At 45.4% G+C, this 20,995-nt stretch overlaps 1 protein-coding gene across 2 annotated transcripts in view; it reads left to right on the top strand.

The window, feature by feature from the left end:
- Auh (AU RNA binding methylglutaconyl-CoA hydratase) overlaps positions 1–20,995 on the top strand; it is a 94,630-nt gene that overhangs the window by 24,902 nt on the left and 48,733 nt on the right. The window contains exons 4-6 of one of the 2 annotated variants that reach the window (XM_038332538.2): positions 2,571–2,657; positions 12,965–13,057; positions 15,003–15,059. In XM_038332538.2, coding sequence (XP_038188466.1) covers positions 2,571–2,657; positions 12,965–13,057; positions 15,003–15,059 — 237 coding nt within the window. The remainder of the gene's footprint in view (positions 1–2,570; positions 2,658–12,964; positions 13,058–15,002; positions 15,060–20,995) is intronic. The other variant, XM_038332539.2, reaches the window with a different exon arrangement.

The raw sequence follows: 20,995 nt of genomic DNA, 5'->3' as shown, positions 1-20,995 counted from the left end.
TTCCCCCAGTGACTTAAAGTCTTTTGGGAGATCCCTGTTGTGCCATCCTGGGGTTGAAACCTTGTAAATGTGTATCTTTGAAAAGCTGTGAGAGTGAGCATGTTAATCTTAACTCCCTAAACCACAGCTGTCCATGTTAATGAACTAGATTTAATAACCTATTCTATAGTGTTGATGTACTTTAGAACATCTTGTCATGCATGATAAATATTTATAATTTTACCAGTTTAAGATAAACTAGTTAAAACGACAAACAAGAATACAATTTAGGGATATAAAGCATGCATACTGGTTAGTTATGTGGGACTGGCAGGTTCATCTGTGATGCTGTACCATTGGGATGGGTGTGTGCTTTGGTCATGTGGGGTTAGTGGGTTCATTTGTAACAGTGTACCGTTGGGATGGGTGTGTGCTCCCATCATGTGGGGTTAGTGGGTTCATTTGTAACTGTGAGCCGTTGGGATGGGTGTGTGCCCCCGTCAGGGCAACCTCTACTATTATAGTGCTTAGGGCTGGGCGGCATGTGCTCAGGGTTGGCCTTAACTCCTTTTGAATGACTGATAGAGCTTCATAATTAATTTTTCCATGAAGAATTACAAGGTAATGAGGAAGGAAGATGTTAGCAAGACCTAAAGCTGGTTAAAGTGATTGGTACTTTTGCTGAAGGTGGGGTGGGTGACCCAATTCACATGTGAGGTGTTCCCTGGCTCTTTTTTCTGGTTTGTGATTTTTCGGTTGCTGGACCTTTGTTCATCTCAAGTCTTTGTTCTGCAGCTTCCTCGGCCTTCCCAGAAGTAAAGAGAGTATGGGCTGCTTGTGGTTTGTGACCTGGCCAAAGGGAATGCTGTGGCTGCTTTGATCTTTGATCTAGACCACTAGAATTTTCTCTGCTATGTGCAGGAAGGCATTTTGCTGTTTGGAGTATCGAGTAACTTCTCCTTCACACTTGCAGCTTGGGCTAACTGATGCAGGAGGCCAGGTCTCTGTCTGCTTGGCATCTAGTGTAGCTTTCCCACTAACCCTAATCATTTTTGTTCTCTAAAACCTTCAATATTAACTTATGAGTGTTTTGCCTGCATGTATATATGTGTACTGCAAGCATGCCTGCTGCCCACAGAGGCCAGAGTATGGCATTGAATTCCCTAGAACTGGAGTTACAGGTGGTTGTGAGACAGCATGTAATTACTGGGACCCAAGTCTGGGTCCTCGGAAGTGCAGTAAGGTAAGTGCCCTTAACTGCTGAGCCATCTCTCTAGCCTGGCTTTTGTTTTGAAATTGAGAAGTTTGTATCATCTCTTCACTAGGACGTTTAGAGGCTCCTGAAGAGTTTTTAATTGGCCTCATTTCAAAATTGCATCTAGATAAGTTCTCTATCTTACCTGAGCATGATTCATGGTGCCACACAACGGTTCTAATGGAAACATCAAAGATCACTGCTTTTCATATTTAATTTGGTGTGTGTGCTTCACAAATGTAAGGACTTAAGTTTGGATCCTTAGAGCTCTTGTAAAAATCTAAGCGTGAAGATGCGTGTACAGTCCTAGAACTGCGGATGTGTGTCTGCACTTACACTCCTAATTTAAGTCCCTTTTATAAGTGTATGTCCTAGGTCTGTTCACCGTCTGTTAGTGCTGTTTAGTCCTTCCTGGTTCCTTGCTTTCCTTGTGCTGCACTGCATAGGATTGCTCGTGTTCTCGACTGCCAGCCATTTCAGTGGCAGGTGCCCCTGAGAACTGGTGGATGGTGAGGCCTGTGCTGAGCTGATTTCTGTTCTTCCCCCGTGGGAAGGTGTGTGTGTGTGTGTGTGTGTGTGTGTGTGTGTGTGTGTGCGCAGCTCCCCTGGGTATGGTGCATAGTTGTAGTCTACAGTGATGTAAGGAGAGTAAGCAGCCATGTCATTGCAGTGTACTGAGTTTGTTTCCATGAGACAGCTTTTGATGAAACCCTGTGTGTTGAGCTTGGAGTGAATGACCCTCTAAGGAACTCCTGAGGTTTGTTTTTATCTGTTCCAAGCTTAGCATTGTGTGACAAAGTCATAATTATGAGATCTTCACTTAACTTTAAGCTAACATTTTTCAGGTTGAGTTTACAGTCACCATGGTGACTTCATTGTACTTTGTCATTTTTCACTGATTTGGCTGGCCATTATATCCATGAGTCTAGAGCGGAGGTAGGTAAAATTCCAGCATCTCTTCAAGATGCAGGTGCCAGCACCAATCTGCAGTCGTTTGTGACAGTGTCGTTGTGTTTGTGACTTTTAGTGAATAAACAAGTACTTGAAAGGCTTTTTAGCTTGAGTTCTTGTAGGGCAGCCATAGTCAGTGGTCTAACAGGGTCTTCCTCTGAGCACAAAGGGGGCCAAGAGCAGAAATCTGCAGGATGCTGCTGTGGACCACCTGATCAGTACGGAAGACAGGCCTTCTTTCTTTCCAGAGGTCGTCACTGGGAAGGATGTGCAGCGTATAAATTCAGTGGGCCTCACGTGGCCTCAGTCCTGAGTAAATGTCGAATGTTTTGCTTTACAGTTATGCCTATGTCGCCATCTCATTTGTGAATACATTGTCTTGTAGGTGCTGACCTTAAGGAAAGAGCCAAAATGCATTCCAGTGAAGTCGGTCCCTTTGTGTCCAAGATACGAGCAGTAATCAATGACATTGGTAAGCACGGCCATATCTTCTTCACATGCTTAGGTTGGGCTTTATGTCACAACCGTCTTCCTGTGCTGTGGTCAAATACACAGTTGGACCATCATGAGCTGTGGCTGCTTAAGCACTGTATGCATTCCATTTGAAAGGATATGCAAGATACGAGGACTTGAATTTGGTCCCCCAGAACAGACACGAAAAGCTGGGTGCAGCAGTGTATAACTGGAGCCCAGCACTGGGAGGCAGGACCGGCCAGCCAACCTAACCAGAGACTGACTTAGAGAGTAGATGGACTAACTAAGGAAGATACTTTGGCATGACTTCTGGCCTCCACATACATGTACATGCAAGGGCACTTGTACAAATGAGGACACACATGCACATGCAAAAACACACATTTCCTCCTTTTTAAAGTTTTCATTCATGTATTATTAACAAGAGTTAGGTAAGGTGATGCAGGCCTATAGAGTGAACATTAGGAGTCTGGATGAGGAGGACAGGAGGATTACAGGTGAGGCCATCTGAGGTTATAGAACAAATTTGAGGTCAGCCCACCAAACAAACCTCTTTTTCAGAAAAATGAAATAAAAGACTAATAGCTAAAAATAACAGTTATTGCTCTTAAAACTACTGTCTCATTATAAATAAAATTATACACTGACAAATCTGACAGTATTAGTAAAATTAGCATTGCTTGTATCTCTATCACTTTGCTGTAAACCCAAAAGGACAAAAATACTGGTTAAAAAAAACTTCTATATATGAAAAAAATAGGAACCTGAATAGCAAGACTGTCATGTGTGATTTAGTAGACTCAACCCTAAACCAGAAATCATGCATCATTCTTACAGAGTCTTTGTAAAAGTGTGCTGGATCAGAATCTAAAGTCAGTTAAATTTTCAGAAAATTTAAACATAGAGACGTGTACTTACAAATTGGAAAGGAACTTGGGCTGAGTTATGAGTCAGAGAAGCTCCGAGCGGTAACTCAAAGACTGTTTGGTTGCATTACTGTGTGTCCAAATTCGTGAGACTTGATGTAAAACACTTGAGGGACAGTCTCAGCGTTAAGTTCATGTCAGCGAGAGAAAACCCACTGATGACAAAGAACCAGGCATTAGCGAAGGACAGAAAGCTGAGAGAGGTTTAGGATAGCAGCAATGAAAGGACCAGAAATTAGTGATGCACAAGACAGGCTGGGTCCGGCTTCTGAGAGCATGCTGTTGCTAACATACTGCACGTGGACCAGACTCCGGACAGAAACTGCAGAGAATGTAAAGGTAATGAGAAAATACCACGACAAAACTTGACACCGGTAAATGTGAAAGAAGAAATTGAACCAGCTGTTAAAAGTCCTGTGGCCCCCTTCTCCCAACCCCTCATCCCTTACCATGCCACACCCACAGCAGGCTCAGCTTAAATGTTGGGGACTTCTATCTCTGATGTCATGGGGCTGTTGGGAGGAGTCTTTGCACACCTGTACCAGCCTTTCCACAGGACAGCACCATGGGAGTCGGCTAATGAGCGCACAACAGTGCAGTTTTTATGCCGAAACCCAGCAGAAATGGCGGAAGCCAGATAATGTCTGTGGGGGGTATGGGTAGGACCTGCAGACTGAGGGAAAAAACAGAGTTGAGCGTTCCTAGGAATACAAGGGTGGTTTCCATTGGGAAAGCTAAGTTTAATTCAGGACATTAGGCAATTAAAATGTGAGAATAGCATTTGAGAAGTGTCAGCCTGTATTCATGGAAAAGATGAGTAAATGGGAATAGTGTTCTTCAGCCTGAGTCAAAAGCTGTTTTTTCATGGTAAAATGTTCGAGACTGTCCCCTGAACTCAGAAACAAGCTGGAAGAGACTGGTGGCCTCTGTCGCCATTGTTCCAAAGTCCTGCCTCTGGAGAAAGGAGGGGAACAACCAAAATAAAAACTGAAAAAGAACAAAGCAAACCACGAAAAGATCAAGTAGTAAAAAGCAGAGTAGTGTGGCAGGAAGGCGGGCACGGGACCTGTGTGAGGAGCAGCCAGTCGTTTCCCTGTGTCAGCAGTAGGCAGACGCAGTCATCGTCAGCGCCCAGAAAGATGGCATTGACTCTAGAAGTAATCATGGGTCTAGGAGCACACAAAGCACGTGCAGTGACAAGCTGTCCCGTGAGGTAGAGGAGTGTGTGGGGTCAGATGGACTCACTTTACCTCTAGCTTTGATATCTGTGAGGGACTTGAGCAGAGCCACGGCCCTCAACAGAAAGTGTTGTGGGGTCAGATGGACTCACTTTACCTCTAGCTTTGATATCTGTGAGGGACTTGAGCAGAGCCATGGCCCTCAAACAGAAAGGACAAGGAGCCTTGCCGTAGTGACGCTGCAGACTATTTAGTATACACAAGTAAGGTTGCTGTACTGCTTGCTTTGGGCACACAGGTGGCCAGACCCCCCAGGTCGAGCTGCATTCGGGATTTGTTGGGGAATGACAGATTGTTAATATGCTCAGAGAGGAAGGAGTGAGCAAGTTTCTTTAAAACGGGAAGAAAAGATGAATCAGTTCTCTCAACATTAAACGTATGAGCATCAGTTTATTAAAACGTGCTGGATGGAGTGCTTGAAACAGCTGTCAGAATATCTGAGTATGCGCGAACACACCCACAAGCTTGATAGACAGCTTGGAAGCCTCTGAGAGGACACTTCGGGAAGTGGGTGCAAAGCCCCACCCTAACTAAGAAAATGTTTGCAGTTTATACCTGTTGGGAAAAGAAAAATCTATGGTAGAGCGTCTCTGGGTGTATCAGCCACACTGCAGGGCAGGCTCCATGCCCAGAAATAGTTGGCCAACACAGAATGAACTCCATGGTCAGCCAGTCGGCTGATCTGTGTTCCTGCCTGCCCACCTGCCCACCTGCCCGTCTGTCCATCTATCTATCTGTCTATTATTTTTTGTGTGAATGTTTTGTTTTGGAATTTTTTTCTTACTATGTTTGGAGGGATGAGAGAAGGAGGTGGTGGGAAAGAATGTGAGCATGAAATTGGGTAGGGAGGTAGGGAGGATCTAGGAGTCGAGGGAGAGGAAAACATAATCAAAATATATTGTATGAAAAGAATAATTTAAATTAAAAAAATGTCCCTTACACTCCAGGACAGTGGTACTCAGCCTTCCTAGTGCTGTGACCCTTTAGTACAGTTCCTCATGTTGTAGTGACCCTGACCATAAATTTTTGTTGCTACTTCATAAACTGTAATTTTGCTGCTGTATGAATCATAATGTAAATATTGTGTTGTCTGATTGTCTTAGGCTATCCTGTGAAAGGGTTGCGACCCACAGGTTGAGAACCACTCCTTTAAGGTTTTACTACCTGGGTTCAGCCTCATTAGTGGCCACAGATTTGTAAATTGCTCAGTGGTCGGGGGGGGGGGGGGTGGGGGCTGTTGTATACCTCAGCTTACCCAGGCATTGAAGCCTGAGGTGCGTTATAAAATTACAGCCCTCCCTAACAAGATGGCTCTATGGGTGAAGGTCTGGAGTTCATTATCTCAAACCCACATAGTGAAAGACAGAATTGGCTCTAGCAAGTTGTCCTCTGACCTCCACACATGCACCGTCCTCACATAAGCATGCATTCGCAAACACACTGAATTAGTAAGTACATGTAAGTGAAAACCCATCGTGTGGCTCTGCATTTTGTGGATAAAGCATCAGAGAGATTACCTGGATAGTTTCCTTGCACAGATACCTCTGTGGAGTGTAGCACTGACTCGGGATTTCCTTATAGTCCCTATCAGGACATCCTAAGGCATGCGTGATGTGACTGAGTCTAAAGTGCCATTTGACATTTACACACTTAACCTATCAGGACATCCTAAGGCATGGGTGGTGTGACTGAGTCTAAAGTGCCATTTGACACTTACACACTTAACCATCATGTTCATTCTAGCTGCATGCAGTGTTAAACTAAGAACACAGGTGTGGCCTACGGAGCTCTGCCTCCTGTACTGCTTGCTGCCTGCTGAGGAGCTTTGACTTTTGTCAGCACTCAGTACCACTCAGCCCTGTAGGTGTCTGGTTTTTGTCCCACTATATCAAAAACCCCAGCTGGATAGTTCCATAGTGGCGCTACCATGCAGACTGAGGCTGAGTGCTCCCCATGTGTCCATGGCGTGCAGACTGAGGCTGAGTGCTCCCCATTTGTCCATGACATGTAGACTGAGGCTGAGTGCTCCCCAAGTATCCATGGCATGTAGACTGAGACCGAGTGCTTCCCATGTGCCCATGGCGTGCAGACTGAGGCTGAGTGCTCCCCATGTGTTCATGGCATGCAGACTGAGGCTGAGTGCTCCCCATGTGTCCATGTTCTTCATCACATGATAACTTCGCTTTTATTTGCACTGCACTGTGCTGAGAGTTACTTGGTGAAGAATAGTTTTGAGTTTGTAGACTGTTAGTCTGGTTGTTCACCATGTCTTCTGCCTGTGTCTGAGGGCCAAGGAAGAATCGTGGGAAGGAAGAGCAAGCTTTTAGGAGTTGCATAGCTTCTGCATGAGTTGCTTGCTCCTCTGGCCTAGTGAGTGTGCTGGGTGCTCTGCGCACTGTGACTCTCGGCTGTGAGCACTGTGCTTTTTATGTTTATTTTCATTTATTCTTTCTATCTGTCTGTCTATCATCTTTCTACCGACAGGGTTTCTCTGTGTAGTCTTAGCTGTACTGGAACTCACTCCATAGACCAGGCTGGCCTTGAACTCACCGAGATCCACCTGCCTCTGTCCTCCTAGCGCTGGGATTAAAGGTGTGCTCACCACCACCTGACCCGACCACTCTGCTGTTGAAGTCTGAGCCATGGGTTTAACTGTTAACTTCTGCTGCTGTTCCAGAATACCACTTCAGAATTTGTCAAGACCAGAAGGGAATTCATTGCAATTCTTGTCGGTTTTTCTATGCTTTTAATCCCATAAGCATCCCTGAGGCTGTGTTGATTGTAGGTTGACTGTAGGCTTTGGTAGTTTCTCAGCAGCTGCCCTCCTTTCCTGCATGGGTGTGGTTGTTGCGGAAGTGTTGATTTATTGTGCACATACATCTTCAGACCTTTCTTTGGCTCTTACACAAAGCACCTGTCTGTACATGAGGAATCTTTGCTTTACATGCTGCTGTGCTAAGGATCTAGGGGTTTCCTCAGTGCTTAGCTGCAGTACCATGCGTGTGTCATGCTCCCGCTAGCTACCCATCTCCTCCTGTGCCTCGTCTCCGCATTCATCCAACTCCTTCCTCTCCTCTGATTCAGGTTTCTCTATGCCCTGTTTCTATACTTTCTAATTTTGGTGACTATGTCTTTAAAGACATACTTTTATTTCAAAATTGTGTGTGTGTGTGTGTGTGCGCGCGCGCGCGCACATGTCATTGTAGGTACTCTGAGACCAGAAGACGGTTCCCTGGAGCTGCTGAGTTCCAGGCAGTTGTGTGGTACCCAGTGTGAATTCTGGGAACTGACCTGGGGTTCTGTGCCAGAGCAATACGTGCTCTTAACTGCTGAGCCATCTCTCCAGCCCCATGACTTTACTTTTTGAAAGTAATTACATCTGTCTTAAGTACTTTTCTGGTTTGTCCCATGCTGCGGTCCCACGTGTGACCAGGACTCCCCATGCCTGCCCAGTCTTTCCATTTCATCCTGCAACACATCAGTCTCTTTCTCTTTGTCCTTTGGCTTATTTTGTCACATTGTTAGGAGGTTTTTTTTTTTTTTTCCTCCATCTTTCCTGGCTAAAACATCAGTTTACTCTCTTATTTTTATGTATAGACACAGCCTGGAAACTGGGATGTGTGGTGGGAGAAGGGGCCCCAGGAGGTGACTGTTCGTAGACTGGCTCCTTCGTGCCAGCTACTGCCACAGTTCCCTTCTTTGCCACAGCGTCCAGAGCTGTCTCCCTTGACTGGATTTTAACCTAGGTGTCGCAGGAGTTTCCTGTGTCTCTAGTGCTAAGGTTGCTGAGACTTCCAGTCTTGGATCTAGCTTCTCCTACCCGAGGTGGTGGCGTTCCTCTCTGCTGTGCCTGCCGGTATCCAGCAGCACCCTGTGTGGCAGTCCTGGCCAGCCTCCAGCCTCCAGCAGAGCCCAGCCTGTCAGCTTTGCTCAGGGACTGCTTTGTTCTGTTCTTGTGGTTTCTTCAGAATTTAGAGGGCCAGGAGAGAGTACCTTAAGTCAAAAGTAAAGTTTTAACTGGATCTAGGAATAATTAGGAATGTATTGTGGTTTTGTTAATAGAGATTTTATTTTTCTTGATTTTGGTATTCAGCCTTTTCATCATACCGTATATGGGCCTTTCTGTTAAAGTAGCAGCTTTTCTGCTTTGTGTAGCAGGACTAGATTTCTAGTTGTTTAAAGTTGCATTTTATTATTTATTTGTGTGAAAGTCAAGGTATTAGTTCTCTGTTGCCACCACGTGGGTACCAGGAATGGAACTTCAGTTGTCAGCGCTGGTACAAGCACTGAGGCAGTGAACTACCTTGCTGACACCAGAACACTAGTCCTTAAGCAGAACCAAGTTTAAAAGTCAGATAAACATCACTACCATTCCCCTTATAATCAGAGCCTTTGTTTTTCTAGAGGCTTACAATTAACCTCTGCCTGAGGAGCAGAGAGGAGCCACACGCCTCCTGTTCTGTGCTCTCTCCAGCCTCACCGGGCCTGGTGTGCTGCGGGCTCTGAGGTGCACCAGAGGCCTACCACGCTTTCCCTTCTCAAAATAGACCAACTCTTTAATTATTGCTTTAATTATATTTTTAGGAGCATTTCAAAGGATTATTATCTTCCTTGTCATACCTGGCTCACTTCCTGGAATGAAACTCAAAATAGTATCTGATCCCACTGTTGTGTAACACACTGAGTCATGGTTTCTCGTTGGAGCTGTGACCCTGGCATTTCATTTCCTGCCTCAAGTCCTTTGTAGGCATGCACAGCTGCCCTCTGGGTATTCCCTCAGGCCTCTGCTCCGATATAGTCTGCCTTTCCAAGGCTATATAGCTTTAGAATTTATAGTACTGTAAAATATTGATGGGTTAAACTGTTCTAATTAAATAATTTTTTAGTAGGAAACGTTTGATAGCCAGCCTTCTACCATGCGAATTTATGTTACTATTTGAAAGTTTCAGGAGTGACATGGACAGTTAGCCTCCTCTGTGTCGTTTCGATTCCAGTTGCCGTTCTGTGCTCTGCATTTCTTAAAAGTTACAATGTTATATTTGTTGTATTCCCTTTGGAAAATTTAATTTAATTTTAAATGTCAGATTTAAAAGTATTTTTGTTATTGATTCTACAATTCATGTCACAATAGGAAAGCATTAATACTTGTACCAACTGACTTAAGGTCCTGTGTCTGAGGCCAGCCTCTTCACTATGCCTCCAAGCCAGGTTCCTGGTCAGACTGTCCTGTGTCTGGCTGATCTACCCAGCCTGTGACACTGTTTCTTACATGGTGTGGTTGGGGCTGTACTCACTAAGCAACATTATGTCACATCTGTCTGGTATTATGTAAGATGGTTTGGCTGTACAGACAGGTTACCTTAGGCTGAGATGAGGGCCAGCACCACATTGCCCATAACTCCAGCTACAGGGGCTCAGACACTGCTGGCTTCTGCAGGTAACTGTACTCATGTGCCTATACCCACACACAAACATAATAAAAATAAAATTAAAAAATTATATGCACATACAAACTTCTCTGCCAAAAAAAATGAGAAAGAAAGAAAAGTATTCACTAGTGTAAGGTTTATAAATTATGAAAAGACCAATTTCATTGTGAGTTTAATGCAGTGACTCCTTCCTAGAAATTGTATGAAAGAGAATTTTTTCTTCAGGCTGGGAAAGAGACATAGGCTGGCTCCTTCACACCAAACAGAATAAACTTGCAAAGGCCCCATTGTCACCCCTCCCTGACACCCAGCATAGGCTCATTTCTTGGCCTCTTCTAAAGTCTACACAGGTCCTGAAGGTCACTGACTCCAACATTCCTGTGTGTAGGAATTGGCCACACTTGCTTTGCTGTTGGTCTGAAAGGGCTTGGGAGGAAGGATTGTTACAGAGGCCATGCTTCCTGTGTACTGCGTGAGAACTGAGTGAGGGGAGACTTGTGTTTGAAGGACAGGACACTTGTCACTGTCACTGTCTTCAGCCAGGAATGGGTTAATAGTACAAGTGTACCTAATGAATTTCACTGAGAAAAAGAGAAAAGTGGTGACCAGGGCAGGTTAAACTGAGCAGTTCCCCAGGTCACCTACTGTTCTTGTCTGACATAGGGGTTGTGAGCCACTGAGTGAGGGTGCTGGGAATCAGACTCAGGGCCTCAGGAAGAGCAGTGTGTGCTCTAACCTGCGGAGTCACCTCTCCAGCCACCATATAATGATCAAGTTTACCCATTTCCCTTTCTTCCAACTCCTCCCCTAGCCCTCTCTCTTTCCCGTTCTACTTCATGTGTAGGGCCACCTACTGGAGCAGGCCTCTCAGTGGCTATATCCCTGGAGAAATCTGACCCTCCCTCCCCAGCAGCCATCGGTTGGTGGAGGTGGGACTTCACGAGATTTCCCCTCTCTGTGCTGGGATTTTGGCTAGATCTTGAGTTCATGTGTGCAGTGGTCCTGTCATGTCCAGCTGATGGAGGATTCTCATTGGCTAATAAACAAACTGCCTTGGCTTTTTGATAGGACAAAATTTAGATAGGTGGAGTAGACAGAACAGGAAAAAGGAAGTGAGGTAGATGGCTCAGACAATTGCCCTGCCTATCCTCTCTGGGACAGACTGCCGTGCCTCTCCTCAGGGAGAGAGATGCAATGAAGCTCCAGCCCAAGATGGACGTATGCTAGAATCTTTCCCGGTAAGACACCACTTTGTGGTGCTACACAGATTATTAGATATGGGTTAATCAAGATGTGAGTAAGAGGCAGAAAATAATGGGCCAGGCAGTATTTAAAAGAATACAGTTTGTGTGTTGTTATTTCGCGTGTAAAGCTAAGCATGCGGGAGCAGGGTGGCGGGAATCCGGCCCACAGCTCCTCACTACATCCAGCAAATGTTTTGCTGCAGACATCCATGACCTCTGGCTTGTACAGTCTCCCTAACACTTCTTCCACAATAATTCCTTAGCTTTGGGGTGGGATATAGATGTTCTCTTTTGAATTTTATTCTCTACACATTGACCAATTGTGGGTCTCTCTATTAATTGTCGTCTACTGCAAAAAGAAGCACCTCTGAAGAAGTTTGAGAGATGTACTGACTTTTGGGTATAAGGATAAGAATGCGAGGGGCAATTTATTGTTGTGTCCATTTAGCAAAATAACAGTATTAGCTTCTATCCTATGGCCTAAAAGTTCTACCCTATGGCCTATAAGCTTCTACCCTATGGCCTATACCTAGCCAGCTATAAGTTTTGGGTCCAGTTAGCAATGCAGAGTGGGCTTTATCCAATCAGAGTGGTCATTTGCTGCAATAACATTCGTGCCACTATTGCACCGGTGCGCATGTCTTGCTTGGCAAGTTGTTATTGGAACTCACAAATTCAGTCTTGGGTAAGATTGTTGATAGTAGGTTTGCATTAGAATACCCAGGGCTTTGGGTATGGATTTCAAGGGAAGGGGGATAGATAGAAAATAGGTGGTAGTAAGGGGGATGGGGGAATAATGGAATTGGAAGAGTTAAATGGGTGGGGGGGGGTAGGAGGAGTAGGGGAGGGATAATAGAAGTGCCTTTGAAAATACCATATGGAAGCCTGCTACTGTAGAAGCGTCCAAAAATACTCTCTTGTAGGTCCTGTGAATGCTGCCTCTTTCCATGTCTACTTCTGGCCAGGATCCCAGGGCCAGAGAGGACTGTGGATGGAACCTTTGTGCCACCCTTCCTTGGTGGTGGTACCTGGCTTATACCCTCTGTGGTCAGTTGCCCTGTGTGTTTCTTTGAGCAGATGCCATGTCTTAGGATTCCATCCTGAGCACCAACTCCATCAAGGGTCAGGAGTTCCGAAATGCTGCACAAATTATCCCAACTTGAATTTGTAGAACTAAACACCTTGTAAAAGACTTGAGGTTCTCAGATTATGATGTTACAGAATTCAGTAAACTAATCTTGAAGGTGAGTCAGGAAATGAGATGGTTCAGAAGTGTTCCCCATTCATACATGGACTGTCTGCAGTTGTCACACAAAGGTTCTAAAGAATATTGGAAATGAAACTTATGTTTTATTAAAGACGCTAGAGACATAAAGTCTGCGTATGACACCCTGCTTTAGAATATGTTATGAATGAACCGTGTGGACTGCTGTGGTTTTGAGTGAAGGATAAACTCTGTCTGTTTCAGCTAACCTCCCTGTGCCCACCATCGCAGCCATAGATGGACTTGCCCTAGGAGGTGGTCTGGAGCTGGCTTTAGCATGTGACATTCGAGTAGCAGGTGAGAATTTATCCTGTCAACCTAAGTTTTAAAAGGAGCTTGGGATAAAGAAGTATAAAACAGTGTTGCTTGCATGAAAATCAATGAATTTGGAGATTTGCATGTTTGTTGAAGTAAACCTGACTCAGAAAGACATTCAGTTTTCTCTTATATGTAGAATCTAGACAAAACAAAAAGACACGAAAAGGAGATTTTTGGGATGAGGAGTGGCAATGTCGGGGTGGGGCGAAGAACAATGAGGGAGGAGCAGATGCCCAAATATGGTATGGACACTGTGAGTCTCAGAATGAAGTCTGTTATTTTGTACAGTGAATATGCTAATGAAGCCTGGGTTCTGGGAGGATAAGCCCTGGGTTTGACCTCTAGTGCACACACGGTTCATATCCCTCAGGCCCAAATAATTTTGCTCTGCCTCCTTTTCAGTAGAACATTTAAAAAAAACTGCCTGTGGAGCCTGCTGTTGGCAGCTCTTACTTGGGAAGGCTGTCTGTTTTCAAGCCTACCATTAGAAAGGCCTCCTTAGGAAGCTCTTTTGCCATTCTTTGTTCAGTCTTAGTGAAAAGAGACACCTGAATTTGAGTCAGACATCTGAGTTGGGACCCCAGGGCTTCTCTTTAGCAGACTAACTTCCTCCCATTTAAAATAGAGCTCGTGAGTGTAGCTGTGTGACTGACTGTGGAGTCAGTGGTCCAGCACTTAGTGACTTTATTCCAGTAGTGACAGCTTCATCGCCTTTCGTGTGATTCTAAGCATATGCTGAGGGAATTGTGAAAAGAGTTGGTGCTAGCTACTTGCTGGGTGCTGACCAGGGCCCTTGATGTGGTTCACTCCCTCTCCTGCCCGGAACCCCTGTGAGATTCTGTGGAGGAAGCAGGGGCAGAGGGAGTGAGGGGGTTCTGATCTGAGCCCAGGCAGTGGTACCACAGCCCATGTTTCTGTCTTGCTCCTCGCACGGGTGTGCACCTGGCCCTGAGTTTCGTCCTGGGCAGCAGAGGGTCAGCACAGTTCCGCCCTGCTTCATGCTGCCACTACTGTGTGGCTACCTGGTAGGAGCTGAAGCCATGGCTTTAGTGTTTGCCTTTTACGGCCTTCATGTGGCCACACACATCTTGAGGCATCAGGTTGGGGTGTGAGTGCTTTTGCTTTCTCCATGTTATTCTGGATCCCCACGTTCATGTGGTGATCTTTACCTGATTCTTTCCTGGTATTGGGGTCAGGTGGGTTTTCAGTTGAGAAGCCAGGCCACGTGCAGCCCATTCAGCAAAGCAGCAGACTGTGGGAGATAGCCCAAGGCAGTCAGGCTGTCAGAAAGTAACTGGCACTTGGCTTTGACTGTTTATATCTAACTGCAGATAGGGTTGTTTGGTGTGGGGGCTGTCCGGGCAGTCAAGGAATCTATGCTTCTCAGGAGGTCTCTCCCTTCATCCCAAATCATTACCAGGATTAAGAACTTCATGAGCTGGCAACATCAGATCCAAAGATGGAATTTCTGCTCTGAACTTTGACCACTGGGACCTAGCTCACTGCCAAGCAAATTTGAACAAAAAATGTCATGTGTTCATCTAGGGGTAGGGTTGGGGATGGAGGGTAATTTTGAATGATTAGTGTTTTCATAGCAAAAAAACCTTTGAAGTAATTTCTTATAAATTGGTGGTGGTGGCTCACGCCTTCAATCCCAACACTCAAGAGGCAGAGACAGACTGATCTCTGTGAATTTGAGGTCAGACTGGTCTATAGAGTGATTTCTAGGGCAGGCTCCAAAGCTACACAGGGGAATCCTGTCTCGAAAAGCCAAAAAACAAACAACAACAAAATTTGTGGTATCAATTTAATCAGTGAACAGTGTTTTCAGAAAATATTATTTTGCTTTTTTTAAGTTGTCATATTGCAAAACAATGACATGCCTGTCGCTTAATTCTGTTTCTTTTCTTTTTTTTTTTTTTAGCTTCCTCTGCAAAAATGGGCCTGGTTGAAACAAAGTTAGCAATTATTCCTGGTGGAGGTATGAGTTGTTCGTGCCTGTCTCTTGGTATCCTTGATATGTTCCCAGATGCAGGGTGCAGGGGGGTAAAAGGCAGATGCTGTGCAGCTGTGCATCCAGCCGAGTCTCCGCTCAGCATCTGTTTGGCCTGTATGGACTGTGGTCTGGGGGTTGGCCTGCACTTGCTTGCTCTCTGTGTCATCATATGGTCTATAGGGGTATGGCTGCTTGCATGGTCTCCTTACAGAATCCCAGCTGGCTTGAAACTTCTCTGTGTGCATTTGAACATGTGTACGTACCCTCAGCCCAGAGTGTCTTATACACAGCTAAATCCTTCATATAGGAGGAAACGCTGCTTCTTCTGCTCAGCTTTGTGCCGCTATGACAAAATGCTAGAGGTAAACAGTTTGTAGGGAGGAAGGGTTGGTTTGGGCTCACAGTTTCAGAGGGTTCCGTTCACTCTCGTTCTGCTGTTTCAGCCTGTGTGGGAGCTAAGCACTGTGGTGCCCAAAACTCACCTCGTGTGTGTGTGTGTGTGTGTGTGTGTGTGTATGAGAGAGGGGGGGAGGGAGGGAGGGAGGGAGGGAGAGGGAGGGAGGGAGGGAGAAAGGGGGCGGTGGAGAGGGTCCCTTTGAGTACCCCAGTGACCTATCCTATCCTCTTCCTAGGTGGTCCCTCTTCCTACCTCCTCCTTGTAGTGCCTCCCTGGGGGCCAAGCTTCCTTGGGTGTTTTGGAATATTTTGCATTTAAACTACCCTAGGTTTTTTTTTTTTTTCTTCTGCGTGTACATAGCAGGACAACAGCCTGTGTTGGAGGGAGCTGCACAGGGTGGAGATGTGTGTTTGTTCTCGGCTTGAAACACTGTATCCGTTCTCTTCCTGTATCTGGATGTTGTGATTCAGAGAATTGGTAGGCATTCCTATTTTATGATGTCCTTCCTCAAGGAAGGTGTCATTTAAGGACGGTGCATTACACTATAGTATCCTCCTTTGGTAATTTTCAGTATAAGGACAATTTATTAGTCTATGAATGATGTTACTCTCATTCAGATGTGTTTATATCAGTAAGTCTTCTGCCTGCTTAAGCCTACTTGCAGAGTCTCCATGTGTGTGAGGTCTGGGGCTAGGGCGGTTGAAGTCTGCCCAGATCAGTGTGCACTGGAGCCTGTTCTTCCCTGAGAGCAGTATTCCTGTGGCCAGCGTGCCTGCCTGCTTACATGTGCCTGTTTTACGTGCTCACCTTTCTTACAGTGAATAAGGAAGACAGCAAGAGAAGGAGTCATAAGAGAATGAGTCTGTCTGTGAGGAGCTGTCAGATAATACATGAAATGAAACCGAGTTAAGAAAGTGTGATCTGGTGTTGGTGACTTGTCTTTTCCTGGCGCTTGGAGCATGCTTGTGAGAGTGCTGCCACCGAACTGTCCCAGCCTTAAGCTGCTTGGGTAAGGATTGGCTGGAAATCAGGATATAACCAATCCTAGAAGGCTAGTGTATGACTACTGTGTGCCCCCAACAAGTGTGTCAACCTAGAACCTGTAAACATGACCTCATTTGGAAAAGGGATCATCACATGAGAGTAAAAAGGTCTTGAGATGAAATCACAGGTATCTAAGTGAACTCTAAATCCAACGACACGAAGTCCTTTCAAGAAGACAGGAAGTCCCACAAAGAGTTAACATCTGTAAGCCGAGTGTGACTGGCTCCAGAAGCTGAGGGCCAGAGCAGAGAATTGATTGTCCCCAACACTGAGCAGCACTGTCTATCCTTTCCCTTGCTCCCGTGCCCTTCTCCCTCCTTCCTCCCTCTCCTCTCTCTTGCCTTTTCTTGTCACAGGTCTTGTTGTGTGTCTTGACTTAAGCCTTGTCTTTTAGCGAGCTCTCATTTTGGGTTATACCAGGGTTCTGACAGGCTGGTATAGACAGAAGTTTCTGTCCCACTTGGTCCCACAGCTGTTCAATCCCAAAGAAACATGTAGAGGCTTATAGTAATTATAAACTGTCCTATTGCTCAGACTTATTACTAACTAGCGCTTACACCTTAAATTCACCTATAATTCTTGTCTATGTTTAGCCATGTGGCTTGGTACCTTTTTTCAGTAAGGCATTCTCATCTTGATTCCTCTTCCTCTGTTTGGTGACTATCTCTCTGCCTTTCCTCTTCCCAGAATTCTACTAGTCTGGTCACCCTGCCTATACTTCCTGCCTGGCGATGGCCTACCAGTGTTTTTATTAAACCAATGAGTGACAAATCTTTACAGTGTTCAAGAGCATTGTCCCACAGCAAGCTGGCCTTAAACTAGCAACAGCTTGCCTGCCTCAGCCTCCCAAGTGCTGGTTACAGGTGTGAGCCACCATGGCCAGCTGAACTTGGTGGGTATTTTATATTCTATTTCAGAACTGTGAGAGAACACCTTTCTGTTGTTTAGCATTCAGTTTGTGGTAATTTATCACAGCAGTCTTAGGAGACTGGCAGTGGCCCCCAGTAATGTGGGAATACAGTCAGCCAATAGCCTCTTGGGTATCAGCCCGGCCGGTTAGGGCATGGTAAACACAGACAGGAAGTGTGCTCTCGCTCCCTTGGTTGGTGGTCGGAGTTCGGTTCACAGCTACCATCACCCTCAGAGGATTGGGGTTGTTCTCCACCCTTATTGTGAGTTTTTTCCCCAAATAAATAACTACTTGTTATCTTTTATTCTGGGCTCTTGTAGACCTCCTTAATTATGCCTACGCAGTAACGTGTAAGGAACGTGTTTGACGGGTTAGTAGCAGGAAAAACATCACTGGCAGTGGGGGAGGCTGGTTTGGGTATTGACTATATCTGAACTTGAAATGCTTTGTGAGTGCGTGTGAGAAGCAGTGGTCGTGTGAGATAACTGTTTGCTGACTGCGGCCAGACTGACAGTTCAGAACCGGGGAGATAGAGAACGGCACCTGTCGGCTTCTCACACACTGCCTGCACTTAGCTGGAGATGGAGACATCAGACTTTCTCTAATACTCTTAGTTCTTTGGGGCGCCTGTCACAGTGGACCCATTGATCAGAATCTGCTTTTGTAGATTTCATTGAATTCATTGAATTTGGACTGTTTTCTCAAGAAAATTAGTTTTCTAACTTTTTTTTTTTCCCAAGGTGGGAGTTGGTTTTTTGAGACAGGGTTTCTCTGTGTAGCCCTGGCTGTCCTGGAACTCACTCTGTAGACCAGGCTGGCCTCAAATTCAAGAGATGCACCTGCCTCTGCTTCCTGAGTGCTGGGATTAAAGGTGTGCGCCACCTTTAAAACTGGCTAGTTTTCTTTTATTGCATACATTCATAATAAATGTTGGAGTGTGCTGGCGTTCCCTATTCTCCTTGTCTGCTGGAGGTCTGCTATGTTATTTTGTAAACGTTGGAGTGCGCTGGCGTTCCCTAGTCTCCTGGTCTGCTGGAGGTCTGCTCTGTTATTTTGTAACTGAGTCTGAGGGTTGTATTTCAGCAGCTCCTCACCTGCTAAGCTTTCAGTTCATGACTCACTTCCCAGCCCGCTAGCCGGGTGGGGTTTCACATTGAATGGACTTTCGTTTCTTCTCAACTTACCAGGACCATGTGTGTGTGTGTGTGTGGCACATGTGCACTACTATTTTGGTTTTTAAAATAAGCACTTTCTGTTTTAAGTCGCAGAATAGGCCATTTCAAATGAAGTTTGTCTTACTTAAAGGGGGAGTTTGAAAGCTTGTGAAGGAATTGTCTTCTGCTGTCCTACCGGTTCTTGTTTCTCCTCTCCCCTTTTTTATCTCATGGAGAACGTCACTGGGGGGAAAAGCTGGTTTAAAAACATCCTGTGGCCTGAGAGATGGTTCAGCCTGTAAAAGCCCTTGCTCTGCAAGACTGACTCATGAATTGGATCCCCGGATACCAGATAGATGGAGAGAACCAGCTTCTGCCCTTTCTCACCCGTCATGGGTGCGTGCACACATACACTGATAGATAAAATCCATTTTCAAAAGTTCTGCTTCTAAATTGGTGAATTTTGCAACACTTGAGAGGTTCTAAGGTACCTGTTTTATGTGGCCATTCTGTTAGCTGTTAAACTATCTACATTTACTTTTTTTTTTATCTTAGTGGCTAAAGGTTTCCCTGACCTCCACAGAAAGTTTACCCAGTGGGGCAGTGTCTTCCAGAAAGACCTGGCTACAGTGTCTTTTCCAGACAAGAGCTGAAAGAGACTGAAGGGAAGGTCCATGTGTGGGAGGCTGGGGGTATCACTGTGGGAAAAGTGAATGTCTCATTTTCCTTTTTAATGTTTGGAGGAAGTAAATGCCTTTGAGCAAAACATGTGAAGTGTGTCTTGTAGAGAGAGCATCTTGTAGGTGGAGTGATGTGCTCCCCTCAGGTCCTGCAGGCCCACGGTTCTCTGTTGACCAACACTTGGAAATTTGTCCAAGTGAAGCTCTGCTTCCCATTTGGATTTTTGTATTTTGGGTGGGGTCATAAGAATTAGCTTCTGTTCTTGCCACCACTTCTTCCCGCTTGCCCTTCAGTGAAAGCACACTGGCATACATGGCCGATCACGCTGGCGTTTGGATTTCTGTGAGTTTGAGCTTGAGCCTGAATAGCAGTATGAGTATTTCTAAAATCTTATAAATCAGTAAGAGGTTCAACTAGAAAATGATGTTTTGGAGAGACTACAGTATTCCTAATGAACCACTCCTATCATGTAATTTAGATTAGAATTCTCAAGTGTAGTTTTTTTTCTGATTATTGTTTAGTGTTAAATCACTGTTACAAGTATATAGTTTAATGGAAGGTGTAAAGGAATGTGCATGCATGCTAAAGTAAGTTGAGTCTGATGCAGTCCTGAGGTAGAGCACACTGTCAGTACCCACACTGGCCCTTCAGGAAGTCTGAAAGGTGCAGAGCTGCTCATGTGTGCCCTCCGGCATCTGATCCTCTCTTCCTCCTTCCAGCCTTTCAGAGAGCATCTGGGAGTGCTGTCCATGCTGTAGGGGAGCTTTGGTGCCCAGCCATGCTGGTTTCACTGTCACCTCCTGGAATGTGGCTTTATTCTTGTGTTGCCAGCTTCCTCACAAGTGCTCTTTCTGGTCCAAGATTCGGACCAGATACAGAATTCTCTATTATGTAGTGGTATAGGCGGGATCTTGGTGGCCTTGGCAGTGCCTGACAAGAATCTTAGAGGATCTCTCAGTTGAGGTTTGTATGATGTTTACTCCTGAGTAAGTTGAATGTGTTCAGCTTTGCACAGTGATGATGGACTCGTTCTAAGGTGTCCGCGTGTCTTAGGGTTTCTGTTGCACTGATAAAGACTGCGTCCAAAAGCAACTTAGGGAGGAAAGAGTTTAAGTCTGTCATAGGGAAGTCAGGGCAGGAACCTAGAGGCAGGTACTGAAGTAGGAAACACAGAAGAGCGATGCTTACTGCTTGTTCTCTGTGGTTTACTCAGCCTGCTTTTCTATATATAGTACCCAGGACTACTATAAAGGCAACACAGTGGGCTGAACCCCCCTCCCCACATCAGTCAAGAAAATGCACCGTTGGCTTGCCCACAGGCCAGTCTGGTGGGGAACTTTCTCATTTGAGGCTCTCTTCCCAGATAACTCTGTCTTATCTTATTGTCGTCGTCGTTGTTATTTGCCCCCAAGACAGGCAGGGTTTCTATGTGTAGCTCTGGACATCCTGGAACTTGCCTGTCAACCAGGCTGGCCTTGAATTCAGGGATTCCCCCTACCTCTGAGTGCACCACCCCCGCAACTCTTTCTTAGGTTGATGTAAAAGTCACCAGCACACTTCACCAGGCCTTTCTTTGTGAGATTGACACTTTCCCTTAAAAACTGCACATATTTATGCTCTATAATATGGGTGTTCTAATGTCTGCATACATGTTTTATGACCAAGTAAAGCTTACATTTACATCACCTTGCTGCCCTCCCTTTCCTCTTGTCCCCTAATCCTCCTACCCATGACA

The sequence above is a fragment of the Arvicola amphibius genome, chromosome 6, assembly GCF_903992535.2.
Source record: "Arvicola amphibius chromosome 6, mArvAmp1.2, whole genome shotgun sequence".
Lineage (NCBI taxonomy): Eukaryota > Metazoa > Chordata > Mammalia > Rodentia > Cricetidae > Arvicola > Arvicola amphibius.
The sequence above is the reverse complement of the archived record's forward strand: the minus strand, read 5'-3'. Positions and strand labels throughout refer to the sequence as shown.